The sequence below is a fragment of the Myotis myotis genome, unplaced genomic scaffold, assembly GCF_014108235.1.
Source record: "Myotis myotis isolate mMyoMyo1 unplaced genomic scaffold, mMyoMyo1.p scaffold_m19_p_6, whole genome shotgun sequence".
NCBI lineage: Eukaryota > Metazoa > Chordata > Mammalia > Chiroptera > Vespertilionidae > Myotis > Myotis myotis.
In genome coordinates, this window is record NW_023416368.1 from 37453119 (window position 1) to 37479678 (window position 26560).

Below are 26560 nucleotides of genomic sequence, written 5' to 3' on the forward strand. Positions count from 1 at the left end.
TATCACAGCTCCAGATGGAGTGGTGCTGGGCAGTGTGGGAGGGATTGGTCAACTCCAAGAAGTAATTTGCATTTTTCATTTGTGGGTTTGCAGACAAATTGTAGGCTGTTCTTGCCCACGCTCCTAAAGAGGCTAATGCTTTAAAACAGGTAAAGGCACCACAACAAAGCCTCAGTCAACATGTCTCCTATCTTGCTGTGGCTGGCTGGTGGTGCTTTGGTCTTGGGACTTGTCCCTGGCTTGGTAGCCAGCTATTACCAGTAGTGCCTATAGTTCTGAAACTATATTCTGTTGTTCCGTCTCCAAATCCATTCTTCCTCCTGGTCTTTTGCTGGTTCTTCATTCTCTTGGGCCCTAATATAATGTCATCAAGACACAATTCTTGTTCTGTTCTCACATAGAGTTCATCTCTCTTCTTAAGACATCAGTTTTGTCTCTCTACTCACTTATGGAATTCTTCAAGTTGTATATATGATCAGTTTCAAATTGATATGTCTAAATTAGTCTTTCCTATCGATATTATTCTCTCTTCTATAGTGTAGTAATGCCCATTCTATATACTTGGAAACAATATTCATTACACACTTTTAAGAAATGTCATTCCCTGCGGCCTTGTAGAAAGTTCAAACTTGGGCCTGATTTTAATAACCTCCTCTAATTGAGGACCAACTCCCTTTGTGACCCTATCACCCACCACCCTCATCCAACAAATATGTGAGTACCTACTTACTCTATGCCATGCATTGTGAAGGGCCTGAGAAACTGTACCTAAGACACACATAATCCCATTATCACTGGGAGTACAGGGAGACAGATACACAAGAAACAAGAAAATATTTGGTGGTGGTAAAAAGCTATGGAGAAAATAAAACAGACTGAGTGGGAGATAATTAGATTCTTGGGTGGGAAAGATCCTTAGAGAGGGAGTGGGCTGGGACCAGCTCACTCAGGGCATCACAGGGAGTTTGGGTTTTCTTTTATGATCAATGGGCATCCAGTAGAAGGTTTTTAAGTGGGAAAAATTACATAATCAGATTCTTGTCTTTAAAAGATCACATGGTTTCTTTGTCGAGAATAGATTAGAATAAGGCAGTGGTAGAAGCAGGAAGAATCATTGGGAGGCGGTTGCGTAGTGAAAGTGAAAGATGGTGGCGGCCTGGTTCGGGTGGAGGCAGTGTACAAAAGAATTAAAAGGAGTGGGTCACACTTGAGACTGTCCTAACCCAATGAGCTGGTGGATTGGGTGTGGGAGGAGAGGGCCATCTGCCTATCATAGCCTGGTTGGATTCCTCACTGTCCTGCACATACACTCTGTATACAACCCTTTGGGCACACCCACATGGAAGCGTTCAGTGCTTTATTTCCATCCATCCTAGCCATCAAGGGCCCAGTTCAAGCCAAACTGCCTCTGAAAGGTTTCCCTTCCATATACAGCCTAGGACTGGTCCCCTCTGAGCTCCCACAGTGCTCATCACCTATTGAGCTGGTGTGGTGATGCCTGTGGCAGCGGACTTCCTGATTCTGCTCTCCATTCCACTGTGAGCCCTTTAAGGGCTTAGAACCCGGGTGGCTTTAGCATAGTAACCACACACTGGATACTGAACATCGCTTTGTGACTGTCCTACCTATAGGTGGTCTACTTCTTCCAGTCAATATGTCGTCAGAAGCTCCAGAAGACAGGATGAGAAAATTTAAATACCGAGGCAAAGATGCATCTGTAAGTATGAGGCAACAGTTTCACTTTATCAGGGACTAGTGCAATAAAACTACATGATGGAAATGCATCAGATATAGAGTGGAGGGTGGGGAAAGGGGGTGACAAAGAAAATATAGCAAAACGTTTCTTGTGGCCCAGCCGATGTTGCTCAGTGGGTGTCAAACAATGAATCAAGAGGTCGCCGGTTTGATTCCTAGTCAGGGCACATGCCTGGCTTGTGGGCTCGATCCCCAGTGGGGCACATGTGGGAGGTGGCCAATTGATGTTTCTCTCTCATCAATGTTTCTATCTCTCTAGGTGCTGGGCTGAGCACAAGAGCCTGGGGCAGGGAGCAGGAGCTGTGTGTGGATTCTAACTCTCATTCAGCTTCTCTGGGTTCAGTTTTCTGGCTCTAGCTCTGTGTCCTACATCTATGTGCTTTCACTGCGATATCATACATGGTTGGGTATGCCTAATGAATCTGACAGGCAGCTGAGGATGGGAGAAGCCAGCTGGCTAGGGCACTATCCAGAGCCAAATCATTCTTACACCTTTTCCAACAAGCATGGCTGTCTGGCTTCCAAGATTAGTGCAGAATAAAGGAAACCAATTAGAACAAAGGCACTGAACCCTCTACATGGAAAGCTGCAGGAAGGGCTAAGAGATGAGAAGGGAGAATACACAGTGAGGGGCCACTTAGTGATGGGGCAACAGTACAATTGACTCAATGGACCTGACGGTATTCCTGCCTTGTCGTCTAACACCACAGGGACCCTGTTCTCCAGCAAGAATTATAAGGCTTGTTTAAGGATCATCTAATACATACATGTACATTTTCTTAAATTAAGAAAGTCTTCAACCTAAAACTCATCCGTCTGTATAAGTTAAATCATTTCTTCAGGATTCTGGATACTATGAAGCCTGAGTTTCTCTTGATATGAGAAAAGGGTTGTTTTTTACTTTAAATTTTAATCTCCCTCAGTTTGGTGGCCAAGTAAAACTCATGAGACTGGAGTAAGATTTGAATGACCTAGCTCAGCTGGCATGGCTCAGTGGTTGTGCATCAACCTTTGAACCAGGAGATCATAGTTCAATTCCTGGTTAGGGCACAGGCCCGGGTTGTGGGCTCGATCCTCAGTGTGGAGTGTGCAGGAGGCAGCCGATCAGTGATTCTCTCTCCCTCTCCCTTCCTCTCTTAAATCAAAAACAAACATATATTTAAATATATATTTGAATGACCTAGAGCAGTAATGGCGAACCTTTTGAGCTCGGCCTGTCAGCATTTTGAAAAACCCTAACTTAACTCTGGTGCAATGTCACATATAGAAATTTTTTGATATTTGCAACCATAGTAAAACAAAGACTTATATTTTTGATATTTATTTTATATATTTAAATGCCATTTAACAAAGAAAAATCAACCAAAAAAATGAGTTCGCGTGTCACCTCTGACACGCGTGTCATAGGTTCGCCATCACTGGCCTAGAGGGTGATTCCCTAACAGTGGAAATGGCCAGGGACATCTGGGCCTGGGCAGTCTGTTCATAGCCCAACTGGATCCCCATAGTTGGGAGTCCCAGGCCTTCTCCTCAGAATCTAATCAGCACCAATGAAGACATGCTCAGACTCAGGGCAGTGGGACACTTTGCTCAGATGTCACTACAGCTGATAATCCTGGTCTGCTAAGGGCATACGCGATCTCCCTTCACTTTGGGAGGGAGATTGACTATTCTTTTAGATACGGTGTAGTAGAAGACGGCAGAGGAGGTCAATCAAGCTGGGGCTATTTACTAACTGTGATGTTAACTCTTCCAGCCTGCTGAATCTGTAAAGTGAAATCAGATGCTTTTAGTGTGTCCTAAAGGCTAACATGGTAACAGCCTGACTTCCCAGCTCTAAGTGCCCCGGTTCTTTCTTTCCCTCACTAGATGATTCGACAACACCGGATAGCAGTCAACGTGCAGCTCCGAAAGGCCAAGAAAGATGAGCAGGTCTTAAAGAGGAGAAATATCACCAATCTCTGCTCTCACTCCGCTTCTGGAGAAGAAACCAAAGGGGTACGTTGGGAATGTGGCGTTTAGAGCAGTTGTGTATAAAATACATCCTTAGTGAATTACTCTGGCTTGAAATGTTTGGTTCAGAACTTGCAAGCTCTAATGGAGGGTCTTGAAGGAAAGGGGTGGAGAGATCATGGTTAGAGCTACACTGGTGTTGTCAGAAAGCTAAGGGTCATTACCTCTATGGCTGAGAGTTGGAGATCTAGATTCTACTGGAGGGAAGTGCTGCTTCTAACGGAAAATCCACTTGCTGTCACTCAGCCAGAAGCAGGGAATGAGGGGTCATGCAGGTTACCTCTCGGCAGAGGCATCTAGTTATTCAACATGTAAAGTCTTGCCTAGGACTTGAATGCTGCCCTCTGTCTTCCCTTCTCCTTCCACCCTAACCTTGCTCAATACATATCTTGGGTTGAGCCCTTGCTGGTTTGGCTCAGTGGATAGAGCATCAGCCTGCAGACTAATGGGTCCCGGGTTCGATTCCAGTCAAGGGCACATACTTCAGTTGCAGGCTCCCCCCCTGCCCAGGCCCTGGTTGGGGCTCGTGCAGGAGGCAACCAATCTATATGTTCCTCTCACATTGATATTTCTCTCAGTCTTTCCCTCTCTCTTTCATTCTCTCTAAAAATCAATGGGAAAATATCCTTGGGTGAGGATTTAAGAAAAACAACAACAAAAATAAAAAAACACATTTCAAATCCTGGGTTGACTTTGAGGTCAATACTGTTTTTTTGTGACCTTTCCAGAATGCCCTGACCAGGAGGTTTCCCTGGAGCCCCAATAGTGTCGTATCTACATGCCTTTGTATCTGTGTGCCTTTTATGATCTGCCACTGTGTGTGTCATCACTGCACTCAGCTCAGCGCTCTTAGAGGCAGAGTGGTTCAGTCCGGGCAAGTGGATTCAATGATGTGTTACCGGCCATCAAACAGAGGAGCTGTAACCATTCTCTGAATTGCCATAGGACTCTGAACCATATCTCTACTTAGCTTCATTTATCTAGAATAGTCCCCAGGAGTCCCCCATTCAAGGAAGATGGAACTATGAAATGAGAGAGTTGTTTTCCTCTTATTCTATATTACTATGCCTTTAACAAAAACTAAAATATAATTCATGGACCATGGAATTCACCTTTTTTAAGTATATAATCAGTGTTTTTTGGTATACTCACAAGGTTGTACAACCATCACCACTAGCTAATTTCAGAATATATTCATCACCTCAAATAGAAACCCCATACGCAATAAGCAGTCACTCAATCCTCCTTCCCTCTAGTTTCTGGTGACTAGGAATCTTTCTGTCTCTGAATTTACCTATTCTAGATATTTCATATAAATGGAATCATAGAATATGTGGTCTTTCATGTCTGGCTTCTTTCACTTAGCATACTGTCTTCAGGGGTCAGCCATGTTGTAGCAGGTGCCAGTCCTTCATTCCTTTTCTGGCTGAATAGTATTTCATTGTATGGCTACACCACATTTGGTTTATCCATTTATTACTTGGTGGGCATTTGAGCTATTTCCACATTTTGGCTGTTGTGAATAGTGCTGCTATAAACATTTGTGTGCAAGTTTTTATGTGAACAGGTTTTCAGTTCTCTTGGGCACATATCCAGGGGAAGAATTACTGGGCCATATGGTAACTCTATGTTTCACTCTTTGGGGAACTGCCTGTGGTAAGCTGAATAATGCCTCCCCCCAAATGTCCCCATATCCTCATCCCCATCATACTTTATATGATGAAAGGGACTTTGTAGACAGGATTAAACTAAGGATCTTGAGATGGGGAGATTACCCTTGATTCTCTGGTGTGTCCAATGCAATCACATCAATCCTTAAAATACGAAGGATGAAGACAAGTCAGAGCAGAAGGTGATATGATGACAGAAGCAGAGATTGGTGTGCTAGGCTTTGAAGATGGAGGCACAAGTCACAAGCCAAGGAACACAGCAGCCCTACTAGAAGCTGAAGGGCAAGAAAACAGACTCTCCCCTCATAGGCTCCCAGAGGAACCAGTTCTGCCATCACCGTGACTTTAATCCAGTGAAACTGATAATGAACTTCTGACCTCCAGAATTGTGAGAGAATAAGTTTGTGTTGTTTTAAGCCACTAAATTTGTGGCGATTTTTACATTAGCAATAGGAAACATGCTGCCAACTATTTACCCAAGTAGCTGCACCATTCATTGTACAATCTGATATTCTAACCAACTGTTATTATTGTCCATTTTGGGATGGTAGCCGTCAAGTGCATGCAAAGGGCTCCATTGTTCTGATTTTTATGTTTTCCTAATGACTAATGAACATTTTTTTCATGTTCTTATTGGCTAGTTGTTTATTTTCTTTGGAGAAATGTCTATTCAAACCATTTGCACATTTTTTTAAATCGAGTAATTTGTCTTTTATTCTTGAGTTGTAAAAGTTCTTTATATATTCTGGATACTACACCCTTACCAGGTATATGATTTGCAAATATTTCATCCTATTTTATGAGTCATCTTTTCAATTTTGATAGGATCCTTGAAGCATAAAAGTTTTTAATTTTGAAACATTCCAATTTATCTACTTTTTTCTTTGGTTGCATGTGCTTTATTTTTTAAAACAATTCCTATTATTTAATGTATTTGTATTGATTTCAGAGAGGAAGGGAGAATGAGGGAGAGATAGAAACATCAATGATGAGAGAGAATCATTGATTAGCTACCTCCTGCATGCCCCCTACTGGGGATTGAGCCCAAAATCTGGACATGTGCCCTTGACCAAAATCAAACCTGTGATCCTTCAGTCCTCAGGCCGACACTCTATCCACTGAGCCAAACTGGCTAGGGAGGTTGCATGTGCTTTAGATGTCATATTTATGACTCCATTGCCTACTACAAAGCTACAGTAATCACGTCTATTACATATGTTAGACATGTAAATCAGTGGAAGAGAATGCAGAGTCCACAATAAACCATCACATTTATGGTCAATCAAAGTTTGACAAGGTATTAGGACCATTCAATGGGGAGAGAATGGTCTTTTCAACAAATGGTGTGAGGACAACTGAATATACACATGCAAAACAATGAAATTAGACCCCTACTTACACCATTTTTGGAGGTCTTTACTTTGTCATTTTTGCAGACATCCACTAGCACGTTATAAAAAGTTCTGGGATCCAAGTGATGATAGGAATTACCTCACCCCCAGAGCATAAGGAATATCCCAGAGGTCTGTGAGACCAGCAAATACCCTTCTCTCCCTTAGTGTAGACCAGCATGCAGATTGGGACCTACTGTTAAAGCCAGCCTGTTTTAATCAAATAGATGGCTAGACTAGATGACCTTCATGGTTCCTCTTAGCAGAGACTCTGACCTGAATGTGTGTCTCCTTGCAGGTCAAGCTCACGCTGGAAGAAATAATCAGTGGTGTGAATGCCTCAGATCCCATCATATGTTTCCAGGCCACCCAGGCAGCCAGGTATCACCAACCAGACCGCTGCTGTTTATAGGTTCATAGTTAGAAATGATCTCGAATGGCCTGTTTGGTTTCTTGGCAAAATGCCCACACAATGTAAGAAAGGGCTTTGTAGGTGATGGTCCATCCAAAAGTGAGACTCAGTATCTCCTCTGTACTGTCCTTGAACACAACCTAAGATATACAAGTGTTGTCAGAGATGAGCTGCTTCATTTAAATTGGCCTCCACAGGAATCTTCGTGTAGATAATACCTGAAGGGAGAAATGTTGCTTCGTCACTGCAAAGTGCTATGAGCTCAACTCTAGGATGTCACGTAGCTTTTCCCAGCTGTTCGTCTCATGCGATGGTTAGGAATGCCGGGAGCATCTGTAAAGGAGGTTCTTCATTTCTGCTTCACGTGACTTGCTTTTCCTTTTTTCTCTTTCATTGCGAAGGAAAATGCTGTCCCGGGAAAAGAACCCTCCTCTAAAACGGGTTGTTGAAGCAGGACTCATTCCAAAGCTGGTGGAATTCCTGACGTCATCATTGCATCCCTGTTTGCAGTTTGAGGCAGCATGGGCTCTGACCAACATTGCTTCGGGGACCTCAGACCAGACTCGAGCTGTTGTGGAAGGGGGCGCCGTCAAGCCCTTGGTTGAGCTCCTGTCTTCCCCCAACCTAATTGTGTGTGAACAGGCGGTGTGGGCCCTTGGTAATATAGCAGGTGAGACTCTCCCCTCAGGGGACTAAGAAAATAGTGGGCCAGGCGTATGGCATGCTATAGGAGTTCTTTGGGGAATATTGTGGACTTGATACTCTAAGTAGAAATGCCTAGAAACGCTGGTGAAAGTACAACAGGCTTTTCCAAAATTCAGAGTCAAGTTCAAAGGGCAGAAATTGAAGCCGAAACAGGATAATGCAGTATGCCCTGAGGCTACAGGCTAGGGGGCCGGGGGACATCTGCCAATACCAGGTCCTACACCCTTAGGTCTCAGTAGCTTCAGGAACAAAGGACAAGCTTTTTGGCTTATTCAGTGCAGGGGGTTTTAGCAAACACTTATGTAATCCAGACCCTAAAAGAAAATTCTGTCTCTAGAGAAAGTTGCCAATGGAACATATAAAAGTTTGGGGTAAAAGTTTCCCCTGAAAACACCCTAAGATTGGCCTTATAGATTTGGAACTTGACACTGTATTCCCTGTGAGATCCAGGAAAGCAAAAGCTGGGGAGTTAATGCTGCAAAGTTGGGAGCTCCCTGATTTCTGGCTGAATAGAAATATAATGCTTTTGGGGGGAAACTAACTCAACTGGGTCCCTCGGGATTTTGACGAAGTAAGATCAGCCAAATATTAGCAATTTCAAGTTCAGAGAGCCAACAACCCACCGTGACTGAGTTAGCAGAAACCATCATTATAATTACACCCCCATGGACTTCAGATATTGGGATTAGCAAGCACCAAATATAAAATCTGCTTTTGAAATGCTCGCAGAAGTAAAGCACCTATTGCAGAGACTTTGTCTCTCATTTTGACTGGTTCAACAAGGAACAGGCAAAATTGGGTGGTATAATATAACTAATGCCTTGCCTGATGTTTGAAGAATTACAGATTGAGACTTCTGTGGTCCAGAAATACGGTATTCTAGCCAAAGTCACAGACAGCTGATGCCTAACACCTGTGCATCTCCCAGACTTTGTTCTGAGTCACATCTGGAAGCTACTGCCCTATGCCAGAATCTTCTGGGAAGACAGTTTGGTCTGCAATGGCCTTGGTCTTCCTGAGAACCATGCTATAAAATTATATTAGCATTTAGAGCGCACTGCCTGGGCCCAGTTGGCTGGCTTCTTTACGCATCCACGACTACTTACGGCATTTGCTGCTGTGTGGGACCTGCTTTCACACCAGGCCTAGCCACCCAACCAACATGTTAAAGACTCAGGATCAAGTTCATGACTGCATTCTCTACTTGCCCAACCTGGGAATGTGTTTTGGCCTCTTACCCTTTGCACAGACTTTGAAAAATTAGTCACCTATCCCAGGATTCTCTTTGTTCTCTCTTTGAATGTCCTGTTCTTATCTATTTGTAGGTGATGGTGCAGAATTCAGAGACTCTGTTATCTCGAGTAATGCCATCCCACATCTACTGGCCCTGATATCATCAACCACACCAGTGAGTGTCTTTCAATTAGGAAACCTACCTGGTAACAGGTTCCTAAAATTGGGAAATTGAGGAAGTACAGTGGGGCCTTGACTTACAAGTGTCCCGACTAACGAGTTTTTTGAGATACGAGCCGTCTCTCGGCTGATTTTTTGCTTTGAGTTGCGAGCTAAAATTCGGGTTACGAGCCAGCTTCAGATACCCCACCGCTAGTTGGCGCAGCGAACGTCACAGTGAACGCCACAACATCAGCCCAGCATCACGTGTCTCACTCGTTCACTTTTGATTTGACATACGAGTAATTTGAGTTACGAGCTCTGTCACGGAACGAATTAGACTCGTAAGTCAAGGCCCCACTATATTTCCAAATCAATGCCTGGCCCCTTATGATGGTCATTAAAAAGAAGGCCTAGAACTGAATATCACATTGGGTAAGAATTAATCCAAATTTGTCCTCAGCAGGCAGTAGTGCTGATCTTTCTTTTGAAAGCATTGGAAAAAAATCTGTTAAGATTTTTATCAGTTTACAATCTTGCAAAATTAGATGACTAAACTCTACTCTTCAAGGAGCACAAACTGAATTAGTGGCTCACCAGTTCTGTTCCTAGTAATAAAGTTTAGGTTTGAAGATTAGAGTCAAAGTCAGTTGATGTGGTGCGCTGGCCAGGTGGCTCACTTGATTGGAACCTCGTCCCAAATATCAAAAAGGTTGTGGGTTCTATTCCTGGTCAGGGCACATACCTAGATTGCAGGTTCAATCCACTGTCAGGGCGCATGCACGAGGCAATGGATCAATATTTCTCATATCAATCTGTCTTTCCCCTCTTCCCCTCCCTCTCCCTCTCCCTCACCCTTCCTCTCTCTCTAATCAATAAACATTTCCTCAGGTGAGAATCTTTTTTAAAAAAGTGGATTGATGTGGCAACAATAGAGGAGTCCTTGGATTAAAAATTCTATTTGGCCCTGATCGGTTTGGCTCAGTGGATAGAGCGTCAGCCTGCGGACTGAAGGGTCCCAGGTTCGATTCTGGTCAAGGGCATGTACCTAAGTTGTGGGCACATCCCCAGTCGGGGCTGTGCAGGAGGCAGCTGATCTATGTTTCTCTCTCATCGATGTTTTTAACTCTCTATCCCTGGGTCCCTTCCTCTCTGTAAAAAAGCAATGAAATATATTTTTTTTAAAGAAATTAAATTTGGATTTTAGCTTTGTCTCAAACAAAACTGAAGAGAAACCCTGGCCAGTGTGGCTCAGTTGGCTGGGTGTCATCACATACACTGAAGGGTGCTGTTCGAATCCTGGTCAGGACGCATGCACGAGTTGCAGGCATCTATCCAAATGGGGGTGTGCAGGAGGCAGCCAACCGATGTTCTGCTTTCACATCGATGTTTCTCTTCTCCCTCTCCCTTCATCTCTCTCCAAAAATCAATAGAAAATCATTTTTAAATGTCGAGAAAATAGCTTCCAAAACTGAGGGAATATACACTCAGCCCTCAAGGTGGGATAAAAGCCTGACATGGTTGAACCAGAAAAAAGGCTGGCATGACCAAGGGAGTTTGCAAGAAGAAAGTAGTGCAATATGAAGGTTGGGCAAGGGACCTAGACATCATCCTGCTGGCAAAGGGGAGCCTTTGGAGGATTTCAAGGCAGGAAACAAAGTGGTCCGATCTTTCAGAAAGACCCTCCTGGCTGCTTGTTGGAGGGCCGTAGCCCAGGGAGATGGTGAAGCAGATGGACCTGGGATGCTGCTATGTTGGACATGGAAGTGAGACAGAAAGAAGCCAGGATGCCCGGGTTCAGGGTTAGGTTATTTTAGATGACTGTCCTCTTACAGAAATGGGGACAATGGAGGGAGAAAGAACCAGAGTCTTAGTTGTCCACATTAAGTTAAAGTGATAGAGAGGCACCATTGCAGCAACGTCACGTAGGTGGATATGCGGGTCTAGATACTCATGGACACATATGTCATCCAGCTGGGCAAGGTCAAGAGCAGAGGTCAGCTGCTTGCTTTTGTAAATAGAGTTTTACTAGAGCACAGCGTGTCCATTCACTCACACGCAATTTCCTGTCTCTTATGGTGTTACAAGTACTGCGTTGAATAGTTGTAACAGAGCCCCTGGGGCCCACAGAGCTGAAAATGTTTACTGTCTTTACTGTCTGGCCCTTGACAGAAAATGTTGCCAATCCCTGGCCTGGAGTGCGAGGCGAGTCCAGAACCAGGTTCTAGGGTCTCTGACATTCAGAAGTCAGGCAGCGCCAGCCAGGAGAATTGAGGAAAAGCATCCCATTTAGCAATAAAAAAAAAACAAAAAACAAAAAACAAAAAACAAAAAAAAAACAAAAACCAGGTTTGGTGTCACAGGTGCCAGAAGGGAACAACTGGCGACTAAACACAACGGAGAGGGACAGTAAAGAAGCAGCTATGGGGTTAGAGACTTGGAAGAAGATGGTTTCGTCACTAACCATAAAGAAGCAGGGTCAGAAACAGATAGGAGGAGGAGAAGTGCAGATGGGAAGCACACCGTAGAGAGTGAATACAGATGCCTCCTTGAGGATAGACTCTGGAAAACAGAAGTGAGGTGGTGGCTGCAGAGGTGCCAAGGGTAAGGGGTGATGGTCACAGGATGTTTCTGTGCTGTGGGAGTGATCCAGGAGAGAGAGGTGATGCTGGGGGCAGAATCTTTAAAGGTGAAAAGTGGTGGAATTCAGAGGCAAGGTAGGGAAAACTAATCCTCGAATAGAAGATCAGAAATGTGGTTATGACATGTTGGTTATAGACTGGTGGGAAGAATATGAAACCTCTTTGTCTTGCCAGTGAAAAATGAAATTAGGTCATCAGTTGAGTCGAGGGGAAGGATATTTTGAAGAATGTAAGGAAATATCCATCTAACATTTGAATAGGAAGCAAAAAGCTCATTCTCTCTGTCCCTAGTATACAGGGGGTGTGTATATATACTTTAACAGCTGATATCGCAATTTTGAAAATGAAATGTATTTTCATAAACACTGCCTTTATAATTATTCAAAATGTGTATATACAAGTTTGAGGACACCCTATATATACATCACTACCTAGAACAAATTGTTGTTTGCAGCTCAAATTCTTTGGTTCGTGCTGGTCAATAATACTAGTGATCAATGATGGCAAGGACACACTGCCATTTGCAGTTTTTCTTCTTTGCACCTGATGCTAGAAGCAGTCTCTTGTTACAGATTACGTTTCTGCGGAACATCACCTGGACCCTGTCCAACCTGTGCCGAAACAAGAACCCATACCCCTGCAAAAAAGCCGTGGAGCAAATGCTGCCCGTCCTCTCCCAGCTCCTGCAGCACCAGGACAACGAGGTGCTCTCTGACACCTGCTGGGCTCTGTCCTACCTCACCGAGAGCTGCATCGAGCGCATTGGCCAAGTGGTTGACATGGGGGTGCTGCCCAGGCTGGTTCAGCTCATGACCAGCTCAGAACTCAATATCTTGGTAAGTGCCCCAGGTCTTGTCCGTCTCTCTATGGGCCTTTCGAGTCGTATGTACTTTAGCAAGTTCTACTCTTTCCTCACCCCCTGGTTTCCACGCTCAGCTCTAATCCTTTACCTAGAACAAGGCTTATCCTCTGCATTTCCCTGGTCTCTGATATTAGCCAAACACTTGAATCTATTTTGACCCAAAATCCTAGTGGGTATTCAGTAACATATATTTTTTTTGTTAATCTGACAACTAGAAATATAGAGAGCACCAAATTAAAATTGACTATGATTCCTTCACCCAGTGAACTACCCTTTTGTGGCCTTTCCTTCTAGTGGTCTACGTGTGTAGACGTTAACAAGTTGGCTGATACAGAATGTGTGTGTATTAATGTAAAGCCCATGTAACATTTGAATTGCTTACTCAAATATAAAAGAAAATTCCTCTTATCCTCTCCCAAGTTTGTTCTCTAATACTATTTCAGATATAAGTAAAAAGTAAGTAAAACCAACATGTCACTTACATAATATTCTTGAAAATGTCATTTAAAAGGTGGGTGCCCCTTCTGATTTCTATGCCTAATACTATGTATTATGCAGCCTTAAAGATCATCTGCTTTGAGATTAGCATAGTATTCCTCAGATGTCAAGGTTAGTTTGAGGATAATGCTGGTAGCATGCAGGATACAAAGAGAATATCTATAAGAAGTCGCTTATCCTGGGAGCTTCAGGGCAAATTGCCAGGTTTGGCAAGGCTGTGATTGGCCTATAGCACTACTTCTATATCTCACTGGAGTAGCAGATACCCAGCATAATAGGCTAGGAAAATTCTATCACTGTTATCTCTCACTAAAATGCAAGAAAACCAAAATAAATCCTAAATCAACCCTCCAAGGACAGTTGTCTGGAGCCCAATCGTAGACCCATCCTGGGAACCGTCAGAGTTATTGAGAAGGGGTTGTGAATATATCAAAAAGTGCCATTGGGGTCTCACTGGCTCCAATAATGTGTACAACAGAAACTTGACCCTGGTGCTAACTATAAATTCAGTAGACATAATTACGTTATAAACACTACAATCAATGTAGTAGTTTCCCCAATGTAGGGATATAAAGGGGAGAGCATCATTTCTTGATACAGGTATCCCTTGACTTCTATCCTACTTGAGCCACCACTGCTGGGAAGCTGGCAAGTACCTTCAAGCTATATAAGCAGCCATCCATGTGCCAAATGAATAAGGGTCATGGGTATCACCGTTGTTCCCAGGCTTCCAGAGAGCCATCAGCAAAGCATGACTAACGTTTGGGAGGGCACAGATCTTGTGTGACTGTCACTTCCACTGTGATAAGTTTGCAATACTCGGTTACACTTCTAGCCTTGTTCTTCCAGACCCCCTCTCTCCGCACTGTGGGGAACATCGTCACGGGAAGCGATCACCAGACCCAGCTGGCCATTGAGGCGGGAATACTGAGTGTGCTGCCCCAGCTCCTGCTGTACCCGAAGTCCTCCATCCAGAAGGAGGCAGCCTGGACCCTGAGCAATGTGGCCGCGGGGCCGCAGCAGCACATCCAGCAGCTGATCGACTGCAACGTCCTGCCGCCTGTGTTGGCTCTGCTGAAAAATGTGAGTGGGACACCCTGTGTCTATGGCAAAAGGCCACTTTCCAACTGGCCTGGTGTTGAACTCCTTCAGTAACTCACACACAGGCCCTGAAGCAAATTAATTGAGACCAAAACAAAACTATGAAACATTAGTACCCCAGCTCTCTCTTAAAAAAAAAAAAAAAAAGGAAGGTGCATCCTCTTTGGACAACCCATGGAAAATTTAGAAGGCTAAACAAGCGTTGTGTAATGAAAAGGTGGCCCACAGCTCAAATATCCTGAAAATTTTTGAGCTGGCAAATAGTGTTAAAAGAATGTGCCATCTACTCTCTACTTGCCAAAAGAGGTTTTGTTCTCTTTCAGGAGGAAAGCCATATCCAGTTATACTGATATTATACACTGGAGAATGGTGACCTTTTCAGCACACAATCACATTGATTAAAGTGGTAATATACACAGAAAATCCAAATCTAGAAGTAGAAATACAATAAGCCTTCCTCTTTCCTCCTGATTCTCTCTTCCCTTCCCAAGGGCAACTACTATCATCAGCATTTCTTTTTGCCACCTTTTAATGGACAAGCTATGTTTTTCTGCTTTTGTGTTTCTGGTCTGAGGTTGGATGGTTGGTTCCCAGGTTTTCATTAAGTATTAAAAGCTAGGCCAGGTGTGCAACCCAAATCATAGCATCTTCCAGTCAATTAGACACTTCCTATCTTGTGTTCTACTGTGAATCTGTATGTATACTATTCAGAAATATTCAGTCATGAATCAAGATGTAATCTTAGTTCAAACTGTGCCTTTTGAACTATAACTTGCTTGAGCCATAAGCTGTTTGGCTTTTTTATTTTTGTTTTAAACTGTGGTCACAGTTTCTCCCAGCCACAAAATAATGTCTCCTACCCAGGGGCAGTAGGATCCATGATCAATTACTCCCATATCTCTGGGTCAAATGCCTTTTATAAATGCAAGGATGCATTGAGTGATATTTCAGTGGCCTTCCTCGGTAACCTCTGAGCTGTCTCAGTCTCTAAGATCACATCTGTGTGCTTAGCTTTGTAGCTATGGAGCTTCTTATCCAGATTTTCACTAGGGCAAAAAGACAAGAAATGTAAACATAGGCCCCTAAAACATAAAATCCCAAGCGTAATTCCTAATCTATGTTGATTACCTGGATTGATTTATGTTGTTTCTGTTTTTCCCATAACCTGAGTTAATGAACTGAGTCTGTTTGAACTTAGGACCTCCCTCTAAAACCCCATATGAATCTACCTGCCTCCTTCTTGACTTCAAGTCCCCAAGGTGTTCTCTCTAAATTGCACAGATAGTCCTGGCTGTCCCCAACCTACCTAGAAACTGAACCAAGCTAGCATCCCTATATTTAAGTTCTTCAGGATCTGTAAAGAATGTAAATGTTCTCTTTCTGCAGGGAGAGTTTAAAGCCCAGAAGGAGGCTCTCTGGGTGGTGGCTAACTTCACAAATGGGGGCACCGTGCGTCAGCTGATCCACCTTGCCTATTCTGGAGTCTTGGAGCCACTGGTGAACCTGCTCACCATCCCAGATGCCAAATTTGTTGTCATCATCCTTGACATCATCTCTTTTCTCCTCCAGGTGAGCTGTTCTGGACAGTTTGGTTTCTCAGTAGCAGTCTCCAAACTTAAGACATTTCATTTCATTCTTAAAACCCAAGTAGGACTCTCTTATTCCCCAACTCCCCTATCTCCTCCCTCTGTGCACACATTCTATGGATAATAATAACAAGAGGCCTATCAAAGAAGGTATTATCGTCATTTTCTCAAATGAGTGTCACTGTTATCGATGCTCAGGATGTGGCAGGTGAACGTCCTTGCTCGCACAGAGCTTATGTAGCAGTGGGGAGGGGAACAGACACATCAGGTAGGGAGTTAGAGGTAAATCTATCTGACAAAGAGGTAGTCACCGATAGCTCAGAGTGAGGAGGGGAAGGTGATCTCTTCTATTCAGTAGTCAGGAGAAACTTCTCTGAGGAATAACTTTTGAGTAAGGGCCTCAGAGAAGTGAGTGGGTCTTATGGCTATCTGGGGAAGAACATTCTAGAAAAAGCAAGGAAGCTGGTATGGCCAGAGCAGAGTAAATGGATGGAAAGTGGTGGGAGATTAGGCTCATGGCACCTAGGGGCCAGATCACATAAGGTCTGTGAGAACTTTGACTTATCTGAGTGAGAGGGGAAACCAATCAAAGGCTTGAAGGAGGGAAAAAATAGTCAGTGAGCCCCATGGCTGACTCTTTTAGAAGACTAAAACAGCCCTAACCAGTTTGGCTTAGTGGATAGAGCTTCAGCCTGTGGACTGAAAGGTCCCAGGTTCAATTCCGGTCAAGGGCATGTACCTTGGTTGCGGACACATGCCCAGTAGGAGGTGTGCAGGAGGCAGCTGATCGATGTTTCTAACTATCTCTCTCCTTTCCTCTCTGTAAAAAAATTTAATACTATATATTTTTTAAAAAAGAAGACTAAAACATAGGATATTTGAAGGAGCAGCAAGAAGTTAGCAGGGATATATGTTAAGAGGCCAGACTAGAATTCCTTTTATATTCAACTATATGACTGGGAAAATATATTGAAAAGCCTTGAATTACAATTCTAGAAAAGTCTTATTTCTGAAAGAAAGGTAAGGTAAGACACTATTTTTATACTATTTGTCTTGGTTCTGTATTGCTACATAACAAATTACCCCTTAGTGACTTAAAACAAACATTATCTCACGTAATTTATGGGGTTAGGAATCGGGGAGCAGCTTCGCTGAATGGTTCTGGCTCAGGGTCTCTAATGAGGTTCAAGATGTCATTTGGGGGCTTCAATCTCATCCGAACGTTTGACAGGGGCTGAGGGTCAGCTTCCAAGACGGCGCACTCACGTGCCTGCCACTTTATTCTCACCACACGAACCTCTCCCGGGGACTGCCTGGGTGTCCTTGCATGATGGCAGCCGGCTTCCTCTGGAGCAAGGGATCTAAGGAAGCAAGGTGGAAGCCCCCATGTATTTAGGATCTTTAAAGGAGGTCATTTCAACAACATCCTATTGGTTACACACGTCAGCCCTGTTTAACACTCACACTAACACAAGGGCATAAACACCAGGAGGCAGGGGTCACCTGGGACCATCTTGGTTAAGGTCTTTTTATATACAACTAAGCCATTTGGAAAGTTTCAAAGTAACACGAGGGAACCCCTTTTGAAAACTCACTCGAAGCACTCTTTTCATGTAACTGTCTTGGAAAGAACTGACCTGAGTCAAGAACAGATTTGAAACACAGCCAGCTAGACACTAAGACTTGAGCAAGTCACACAAACAAAGAGCAGAGACTTGACAGCCAATAGATGAAGTTGGACGTAACAAATCTGTAAGAGCAAATTTGGGATAGAGATGTTTAACTTCGTCTGTTTCGTTTAAATATTTGGGATTTTTTTTCTCAGAAGAGTCTGGGCAAATCCCATCTGGTGGATCTGTGCACCCCCTGGATCAGACAACGGCTGTGGGGGCAAGGTCAAGACAAGACAGGAACAAGTTCAAATAGGCAGCAGATGCAGTTGAGGTTCTTTGAAGTAACTTTGGGGCCATTTACTGTTCAGGTCCAAAATCCTGGGCCCGGGCTCCTGCTGCCCACAGCCCCATTTTCTTTCTGAAGCTAATCTAGCATGTTGATTCCTGCCCTACTTTCTTTACTCAAATCTACTGACTCATAGGACGAGAGGGCATCGAGGCTTAGACATACAGTGCAAACTGTCATCAGGTCAATGAGGTGGCCTAATGAATTAGCTTGACCCAGAGGAGGTTATTTTATTACTGCTCACAAAATAGCAAGTAGAGCCCTTCCAGATATGACAGCCAAGTTTTTCATCTTCCTCCACATCCTGATATGCTGTTTAGCTGAACTATTATTCCCTCTTCTCATAACATGCAGCCTTTCTTCCTTCAAAACGTTGTCCCCGATGTTCCTTCTTTTGGGAATGCCATTACCCTATGGTTGACCCGGCACAGTACTGCTCATTAAGGACTCGTGTTACTTTTCAAGCATCCTGTGCACATCTGCTATAATTTAAACTTCTGATCATTTACTAAATTAAACTTTCTACACCATCACCTTTGTGTACTTGTCCCTCCTGATAGTGTGAGTTGGTTACAAAAGGCCTTCTCTAAATCACGTCTGTATCTCCGTTCTGTGTGCCTCGCCCATCATATGTGTACACATGTGTGAGTGAATGAAGAGCCCTGGGTGGTAAATCCAGCGACCAGCATTTGGATTAAATCCTCTCGTGTTCTTTGTTTCCAGGAACTTCATTACTTGCTGTGGGGGCTCTTGTGACTGAGGGTCTCTTGTCTTACCTTTCAAGGCTTTTAGGGAGTGCAGGGCCAGAACCTCTGTATTTACATAGCATCACTTAAACGTTCTATATTAAAACAATTTCCATTAGAAGGGGATGTCTACTGAATAGTGGTAGTGATTTGTTTATGGATGACAGCATATTTAGCAAAAGAAATATTGTATTTTTGCAATGAAGAAAAAACCTACACACACACACACACACACACACACACACACACACACACACTTGTATCACATAAATATCCAAAGTGGAGGAAGAGCGTGCAAGTTGAAATCACTTTGGGAAAAGTGAAGCCGCGCCTGCCCATCCTGGGACAGAGAGCCTTTGGTCGGGTTCCACTGGTGAGGCTCCCTGTCCCCAGGCTTTTTCCCAGGCCTCACTTTCGCTCCTATTGCCCCCAGGCAGCAGAGAAGCTTTCTAAGAAGGAATGCCTGTGTCTTCTGATCGAGGAACCTGGTGGGGTTGATAGAATCAAAATCTTGCAATTTCATGAGAACCCTCACGTTGCCCTGACTGCTATGAACATTATTGAGAAGTACTTCTCTGAGGTAGGTGACTTCAAGTACAAAGTAGTGTCCGTACCTCCTGGCAGGCCACTCACAGGTGAACACCTGGCAGGTGCCTGTGCTGCCGCTGTAAGGGGGGTGATCGGACAGGTGGGCCCCTGTCGGGACTTAGCCGTGGTGTAGGGGCTGCCTTTGAGTAGCAGCTTTCTGGCTCCTGGAAACTGCTCTAATCCCTTAGAAGTTTGTCCTGTTAACCTCTGGTTTCAAATATTACTCTTTTTTCCCCACTTGACCCTTTTGCGGGGAGGGCAGTAGTACAGGAAGGGATGTGATGTTAAAGTGGCTCTTTATTGAAAAAATGCAGACAACTGAGGCAGCCCCCGCTTCTGAAAAGCCATTTTGCTGTTTACTGCATCTTTGTCTCTTTCTAGAACAGGGTGTTTGGGGATGAGCTCTACAAAAGACTTCTAAGTTTTCTGCAGGAGCCAGGAATAATGATCAGATAACATTAGACATATTTTTGAAACTTTCTTTTATTGTGGTAAAATATGCGTAACATAAAATTTAGCATTTTAACCATTCTTAAGTGAACAGTTGGTGGCAAGAAGTATATTCTCATTACTGTGCAACTATCACCACTGTCCATCTCAGAACTCGTTTATCTTTCCAAACCAAACTTTGTATCCATTCCCCATTCCACAGGCCCTGGTAGCCACCATTTTACTTTCCAGACTACTTCCATTTTTATTTTTTTTAAATATATTTTGTTGATTTCAGAGAGGAAGGAAAAGGGAGAGAGAGATAGAAACATCAGTAATGAGAGAGAATCATTGATCAGCTGCCTCCTGCACACCCCCTACTGGGGATTGAGCCCGCAACCCAGGCATGTGCCCTGACCAGGAATCCAACACTGACCTCCTGGTTCATAGGTTGATGTTCAACCACTGAGCCACACCAGCTGGGCACCACCATTATATTTATTGTCTCTGTTTGACTATTCTAAGTACTTCATTTAAGTGCAATCATATAGTATGCATCCTTTTATAATTGGCTTATTTCACTTAGGATAATGTCCTCAAGGTACATCCATGTTGTAGTATATGTCAAAATGTCTTCTTTTTTAAGACCAGAGAATATTCCAATGTATAGATATACCACATTTTGTTTATCCATTTATCTATCAATGGACACGAGTTATTTAACTTTCTGGCTATTGTGAATACTGTTGTTATGAGCAGGAAAGTACAAATATCTGTTCAAAGTTCCTGCTTCCAATTCTTTGGGGTATAAACCCCGAAGTGGAATTGCTGGATCATTTGGTAATTCTATTTTTAATTTTTTTATGAATAACCTACTGTTATCAATAGTGGAAATACCATTTACATTCCTACTGGCAGTGCACAAGGGTTCCCATTTCTCAGCATCTTACCAATACTTATTTCTTTTTATTTTTATCATAGCCATTCTAATGTATGTGAAGTAGTATCCAATTGTAGTGTTGATTTGCATTTTTATTAGATATTTTTTATGTGAGGAAGGTGCGCTCAAAGTTCCTAAGTGGCCAGGTAAGAATGGGGCTAGGAGTTAACAGAGTGAGTGATACTCTGTTAGGTGTCAGACTAGATTCGTCAGCAAAATCAGAGCCTTACAATAAATATGACCATGGTGATGGTTGATGCTAACCAGAGGCAGCTAATCTTGGTTTGGAACCAAGAGGATGCTCTCAAAGCAGAGAAGACCCAGAACAATGATTAGCATCTTTTGAATTTGAAGCTTTTATGAAAAGCTTGTAATTAGGAGACTTGTCCCTTAAATAGGGTTTGTATCCATAGGACTCATCTAAGGGCTCCAGTTCAAATACTTCTGTTCAGGCCAATTACAACTCTACCCCTTCATGAGTGACACACTCAAGGTGGGGGGGGGGGGGGATTCGATGAGCTACACCCATTGTATCCTTACTCACAGTCAAGCTAGTATCCTGTGTATCAAAACTTCATTTAAAAATAAGCCAGAGAGGCTTCCAGGTCAAGATGGTGGCATAGGTAAACTTGGTACTTACTGCCTCCCACAACCACATCAGAATTTAAACTGAAATACAGAACAACCACCATTCAGAACCACATGAAATCTAGCTGAACGAACGTCTTACAACTAGGGAATTTAAAAAGAAGCACATTGAGACTGGTAGGAGGGGTGGAATTGCAGAACCAGCTGATCTCACCCCCACATGTGGCAGTTTAAAATTGGAAGGGATATCTTGGCTATGGAGGTTTCTCTGAGGAGCAAGGGGGTCCCTGCCCCACACCAGGCCTCCAGCCCAGAGTTCCAGTGCCAGGAAGAGAAGCCCCCACAACTTCAAGTTGTAAAAACCAACGGGGATTGTGGCTGAGTGACACTGAAGATGTGAGAGTCCCAGGCAATTCCTCTTAAAGGGCCCACACATGGGCTTACTTGAACTCCCTCTGAGCTCCAGCACTGGGACAGCAGCTTGAAAGGAACTTCAGGAAGGAACTAACCTGTCTGGAATCAGGGAAAGAGCTGGAGGAGCAGCTTTCTCCCAGACAGAAGTGCTGGCAGAGGCCAGTGTTCCTTTGCTGAGACCTCCCTGCTACAGAGCTGACAGTCTGTGCCATATGTAAATCTCCATCAACCTGGTTCACACTTTTCACTCTGCCCTGGTGATTCCCTGAGACTCTGTCCCTCCCTACTTGCAATTTCATCCAAGCCATTTCCAGTGGCTTTTCCATATAACTGGCTTCTTTTGCCTCATGCTTTGGACATTCCTAAAATCTCTCAAAGAAGCAGTAGCCAGCATCAATGTGCCCCCTACCTATCAATAAGTGGCCCCAGGTCTGACATTAGCAGTAGCCCATGCTGGTTCACAGTTTTGCCTCTCCTGAACACCTCCAAGCTCAACACAAGTAGCAGCCATCTGCAGAGCACTGTAGCTCATGCTGGGTGGTTCCAGGCAGGGCACAGGCAGAGGCTGATTTTGCACCTCCTGGGAGGCCCCAGAGCCAATGCACCCAGTGGTTAACTTCAACCATGCCAATTACAACTCCACCACCTTCGTGAGTGACACACTCAAGGCAGGGATTCAATGAGCACCAAAGCCCCACTGAAGGAAGTCCTGTTCCGTAGGGGCATCTCCTGCACATAGCTCTTCCGCTGTAGTTGCAACTAATCCTTGCAACTGATTGACCTGAGGGTCAACCCCTCCCAGTGATGCCAACATAAATCAAAGCTCAACTACAATAGGACAGTGCACACAGCTCACACAAGGTTGTACCAATTCACAAAGAAGTACCCAACTCAGGTGACTTGGGAGATCAGTGGGCCCTAAAGTACACCCACTACACAAGGTGACTCTACCAAATCCAGGAGACATAGCAAATCTACCTAATACATAGAAATAAACACAGGGAAGCAGCCAAAATGTGGAGACAAACAATTCATAAATGAAAAAAAACCAGGAGAAATCTCCAGAAAAAGAGCTAAATGAAATGGAAGCAAGAAAAATGCCAGATACAGAGTTCAAAACAATGCTTATAGGAAGCTCAAGGAACTTAATGAAAACTTCAAGGAGCTTAGTGAGCACATCAACAACATAAAAAGGGACCAGTCAGAAATGAAACGTACACTAACTCAAAGAATAATTTTCAGGGGATCAATAGTAGAGTAGAGGATGTTGAGAAACCAATCAAGAATTTGGAATATAAGGAAGGAAAAAACACCCAGAAAGAACAGTAAAAAAAAGAAGAATCTAACAATATGAAGATAATATAAGGAGCCTCTCAGACAACTACAAACATACCAGCATTCGCATCATGGGGGTACCAGAAGAAGAGAGAGAGCAAGAAATCAAAAACCTATTAGAAAAATGACAGAAAACTTCCTTTACCTGGTGAAAGAAATAGACATACATGTCCAGGAAGCACAGAGAGTTCCAAACAAGAAGAGCCATACTAAGACACTTCATAATTAAAATGCAAAAGGTTTGTCCTAGGGGATGGGAGTGGCCAGGGAGGGGTTGATGAGAGGAAAAGAAGACATATGTAATACTTTAAACAATAAAAAATTAATTAAAAAAATAAAATTCAAAAGGTTAAAAAGAAAGAAACTCTTAAAAAGCAGCAAAAGAGCCCTAACTGGTTTGGCTCAGTATCCATCTGCGGACTGAAGGGTCCCAGGTTTGATTCCAGTCAAGGGCATGTACCTTGGTTGTGGGCACATCCCCAGTAGGGGGTATGCAGGAGGCAGCTGATCGATGTTTCTAACTCTCTATCCCTCTCCCTTCCTCTCTGTAAAAAAATCAATAAAACATTAAAAAAAAAAAAAAAGGCAAGAGAAAAGCAGTTACCTACAAGGGAGCTCCTATAATACTTCCAGCTGATTTTGCAACAGAAACTTTGCAGGCCAGAAGGGAGTGTCAAGAAATATTCAAAGTGATGAAAAGCAAGGACCTACAACCAAGATTACTCTATCCAGCAAAGCTATCATTTAGAATTGAAGGCCAGATAAAGAGCTTCCCAGACAAGGAAAATCTAAAGGAATTCATCACCACCAAACAAGTAGATCATGATATGTTAAAGGGTCTTCTTAAAGAAGAAGGAGATGGGGAAGAAGGGGAGGAGATGACAAATAAAAGATCAAAAATATGAACAATAAAGTGTAATAAGTGCATATCTATCAACAACTAAATCTAAAAATCAAGATAAATGAACAAGAAATCTAATGAACAACATTAGGTAATGAATAAAATAGAACCAGAGGCATGGAAACATGGAATAGACCAATGAAACTCAGAGGGAAGGGGAGAGAGGGACCAGGAAGAGATTAACCAAAGAACTTATATGCATATATGCATTACCATGGATACAGACAGTAGGGTGGTAAAGGCCTGGGACAGGGCAGGAACCAGATGGAGAGGGTCAATGGGAGAAGAAAAAAAGGGGGGGAGGACTTCTGTAATACTCTCAATAATAAAGGTTTAATTAAATTAATTAATAAAAAGCCAGACATAAAAGTACAAATACTGTATGATCCCACTAGAGCAGTCAAATTCATAGAGGCAGAAAGTAGAGTGTTGGTTTCCAGGGGCTAAGAGGCAGAATGGAATGTGGGTTTTTAATGGGTACAGAGTTTTGGTTTGGAAAGATGAAAAAGTTCTGGAGATGGATGATGTGGTTGCACAGCCATGTGAATGTATTTAATGCCACTGAACTGTCCACTTAAACGTGATCAAAGATGTTAATTTTTCTGATATGTATGTTTTATCACACATTCCAAAAAACTGCATTTAAGATCCATCTCAAGAAATAGTTCATGCTTCCCTCCTTCAAATTATTCTCTGAGGGAACCGTGAGACTAATTTAGAGCAAATAATAATCCACTGCAGATATTAAGGAGTTAATGGGGTGGTAATAATGTATTGAGAGCCTGGAGGTGTAATAGTGTCTTTTCTCCCCTGAAGGAAGAAGATAGTGGACCAATATTACAATCCTTGGACTAAGATCATGAATGCATAAAGCACTTAAAATAAAACTACCAAAGCTCCACAACTTCTAAACCAAGGACCAAACCCTAAAGGGTAACTTCTTTAAGAAGCAGCACTCCTATATTTTGGTGTATCACGGGTATAATGCTTTTAAAACTGAATGCTAATAAAATTTTTCACACTCTCACCTGTATAAAGATAAGTGCAGTTAAACCACTTGTGTCTTAAAAATCCATGTGGAATTCATGTCCTAGAATATGTTGTTTAATGGTTATTTTTAAGGATCGTAAAGTAAGATCTTCAAAATGGAGTAGAACGGTCTATTGGCTATCTAGATGAACTTTGACTTGTAGATTTGATTTAACTAGTATTTCTTAAACATGTGGGCTCCCTTCCCTTTTCATTTTTATGTAATCTCTGTTGTTATCAGACCCCAATTGGGTCTAATTATTCAGTAGTTGCCAGCCAAAAGACAACTCCAAGAAGATTTTATGGGAATGAACTTTATTGCAAGCCAGCAAGCAAGGAACACACTGGGGATTGCTCCCAGAGCAGTGCGTCCCCAAACAAAGGATTGGATTTGTCTTTGGAAATCCTACATAAACACAAGGTAACCCTCGTCAACACATGTATGGGTGGGGACATTCTTGCACCTATGCAATTAGCAAACATGCCTATACATACATCGCATGTTTAAAAATGGTGGGAAAATCTCCACCCCTAGGAGGAGATTTTCACATTATAATGAAGGTATAATGAGGAAAGTTCATAAGGAGGTCAATAAAGGGTCTTTTAGGCCGCTTCAGCCCGTCCCGGGCAGTCTGAGCCAGATTAGCCCCCTGGTTCTGCAAATCACTCCCAGGAGTCTGCCTGAAAAGACAGGTCTGGTAATTGTCAAAGTCAGGGATAGTAGAAGTATGGAAGAAAATGTGTGTGCGCATCTACACAGCTTAGGTTACACCATTAACACAGAACCTGTTTCAGCGAAAGCTGTGTGGGCCATCTGAAGGGGGAGAAAAGGAGAGGGAGTGGCTGGGAGGAAATGGATCTAGAGACACACAGTACTAGGCATTGGTAATGGACATGGGGTACATTTAAAGGAGGATTGGACTTGATTCAGGTAATTTGAGTGTAGGTATTATATCAAGTTATATAAAGCATCACACCAAAATGTCATACCCAAAGCATATCTTCACTGGTCCTTGATAACGATGAGGAAAGATGTGTGGGCGTCCATCTAAAACACTACTAGAAGACAGTTCATGTCTCACAGACTTCTCATTTAGTGGTGAGAACAAATCTACAATTTAGTGGACAGTGGACCTTTCGATCAGTATTATCTCTTTTGGGGGTGATTCTCTGCCTGCTGCTGAGGGCTGCATTGGTGAGTTGGGGTCCTCATAGTGTTCTGCTCACCTACGTGGAAATGGAGGGGACCTGGGAGATTCCTCTCAACTCCCTCTTCAGTTCATCAGCTCAGGACATGCTAGCATGGCACATCTTTTGCCAAGCAAAAATCTTATTCTTCAAGGATTTTGCCTCTTACACGCAAGGAGAGAAAACACAAATAGTTGGCTCATGTTCACTTACTCCAGTGGCAGGACCTTAGGTTCAGTGGAGAGGATGCTGTTAGAGGCTGCCTGCTTCCTGCTTCTTAAGGCCTCCCTACAGGTCCTATACTCCCTCCCATACTCTTTCAATACATCCTCTTCTTGTTTAACCAGTTAGTTTCTGTTGCTTGCAGCTAAAGAATCTTAACTGATACACATGTGATGAAAATTTAAAATATAATT

The 26560-nt window shown here is 43.1% G+C and overlaps 1 protein-coding gene across 1 annotated transcript; it reads left to right on the forward strand.

The window, feature by feature from the left end:
* Positions 1-1654: 1654 nt before the first annotated feature.
* On the forward strand, positions 1655-24782 carry KPNA7 (karyopherin subunit alpha 7). The gene is made up of 10 exons (XM_036312616.1): positions 1655-1717; positions 3625-3753; positions 7128-7210; positions 7643-7911; positions 9272-9354; positions 12553-12816; positions 14190-14423; positions 15828-16010; positions 19166-19312; positions 24744-24782. The coding sequence occupies exons 1-10, from the start codon at positions 1655-1657 to the stop codon at positions 24780-24782; spliced, it is 1494 nt and encodes a 497-aa protein (XP_036168509.1).
* The last annotated feature ends 1778 nt before the right edge of the window (positions 24783-26560 follow it).

Coding starts and splice junctions, on each gene's coding strand:
- KPNA7 (XM_036312616.1), top strand. CDS start 1,655: ATGTCGTCAGAAGCTCCAGAAGACAGGATGAGAAAATTTAAATACCGA. Junction 1,718..3,624: donor ACCGAGGCAAAGATGCATCT/GTAAGTATGAGG, acceptor TTCCCTCACTAG/ATGATTCGACAACACCGGAT. Junction 9,355..12,552: donor TGATATCATCAACCACACCA/GTGAGTGTCTTT, acceptor CTCTTGTTACAG/ATTACGTTTCTGCGGAACAT.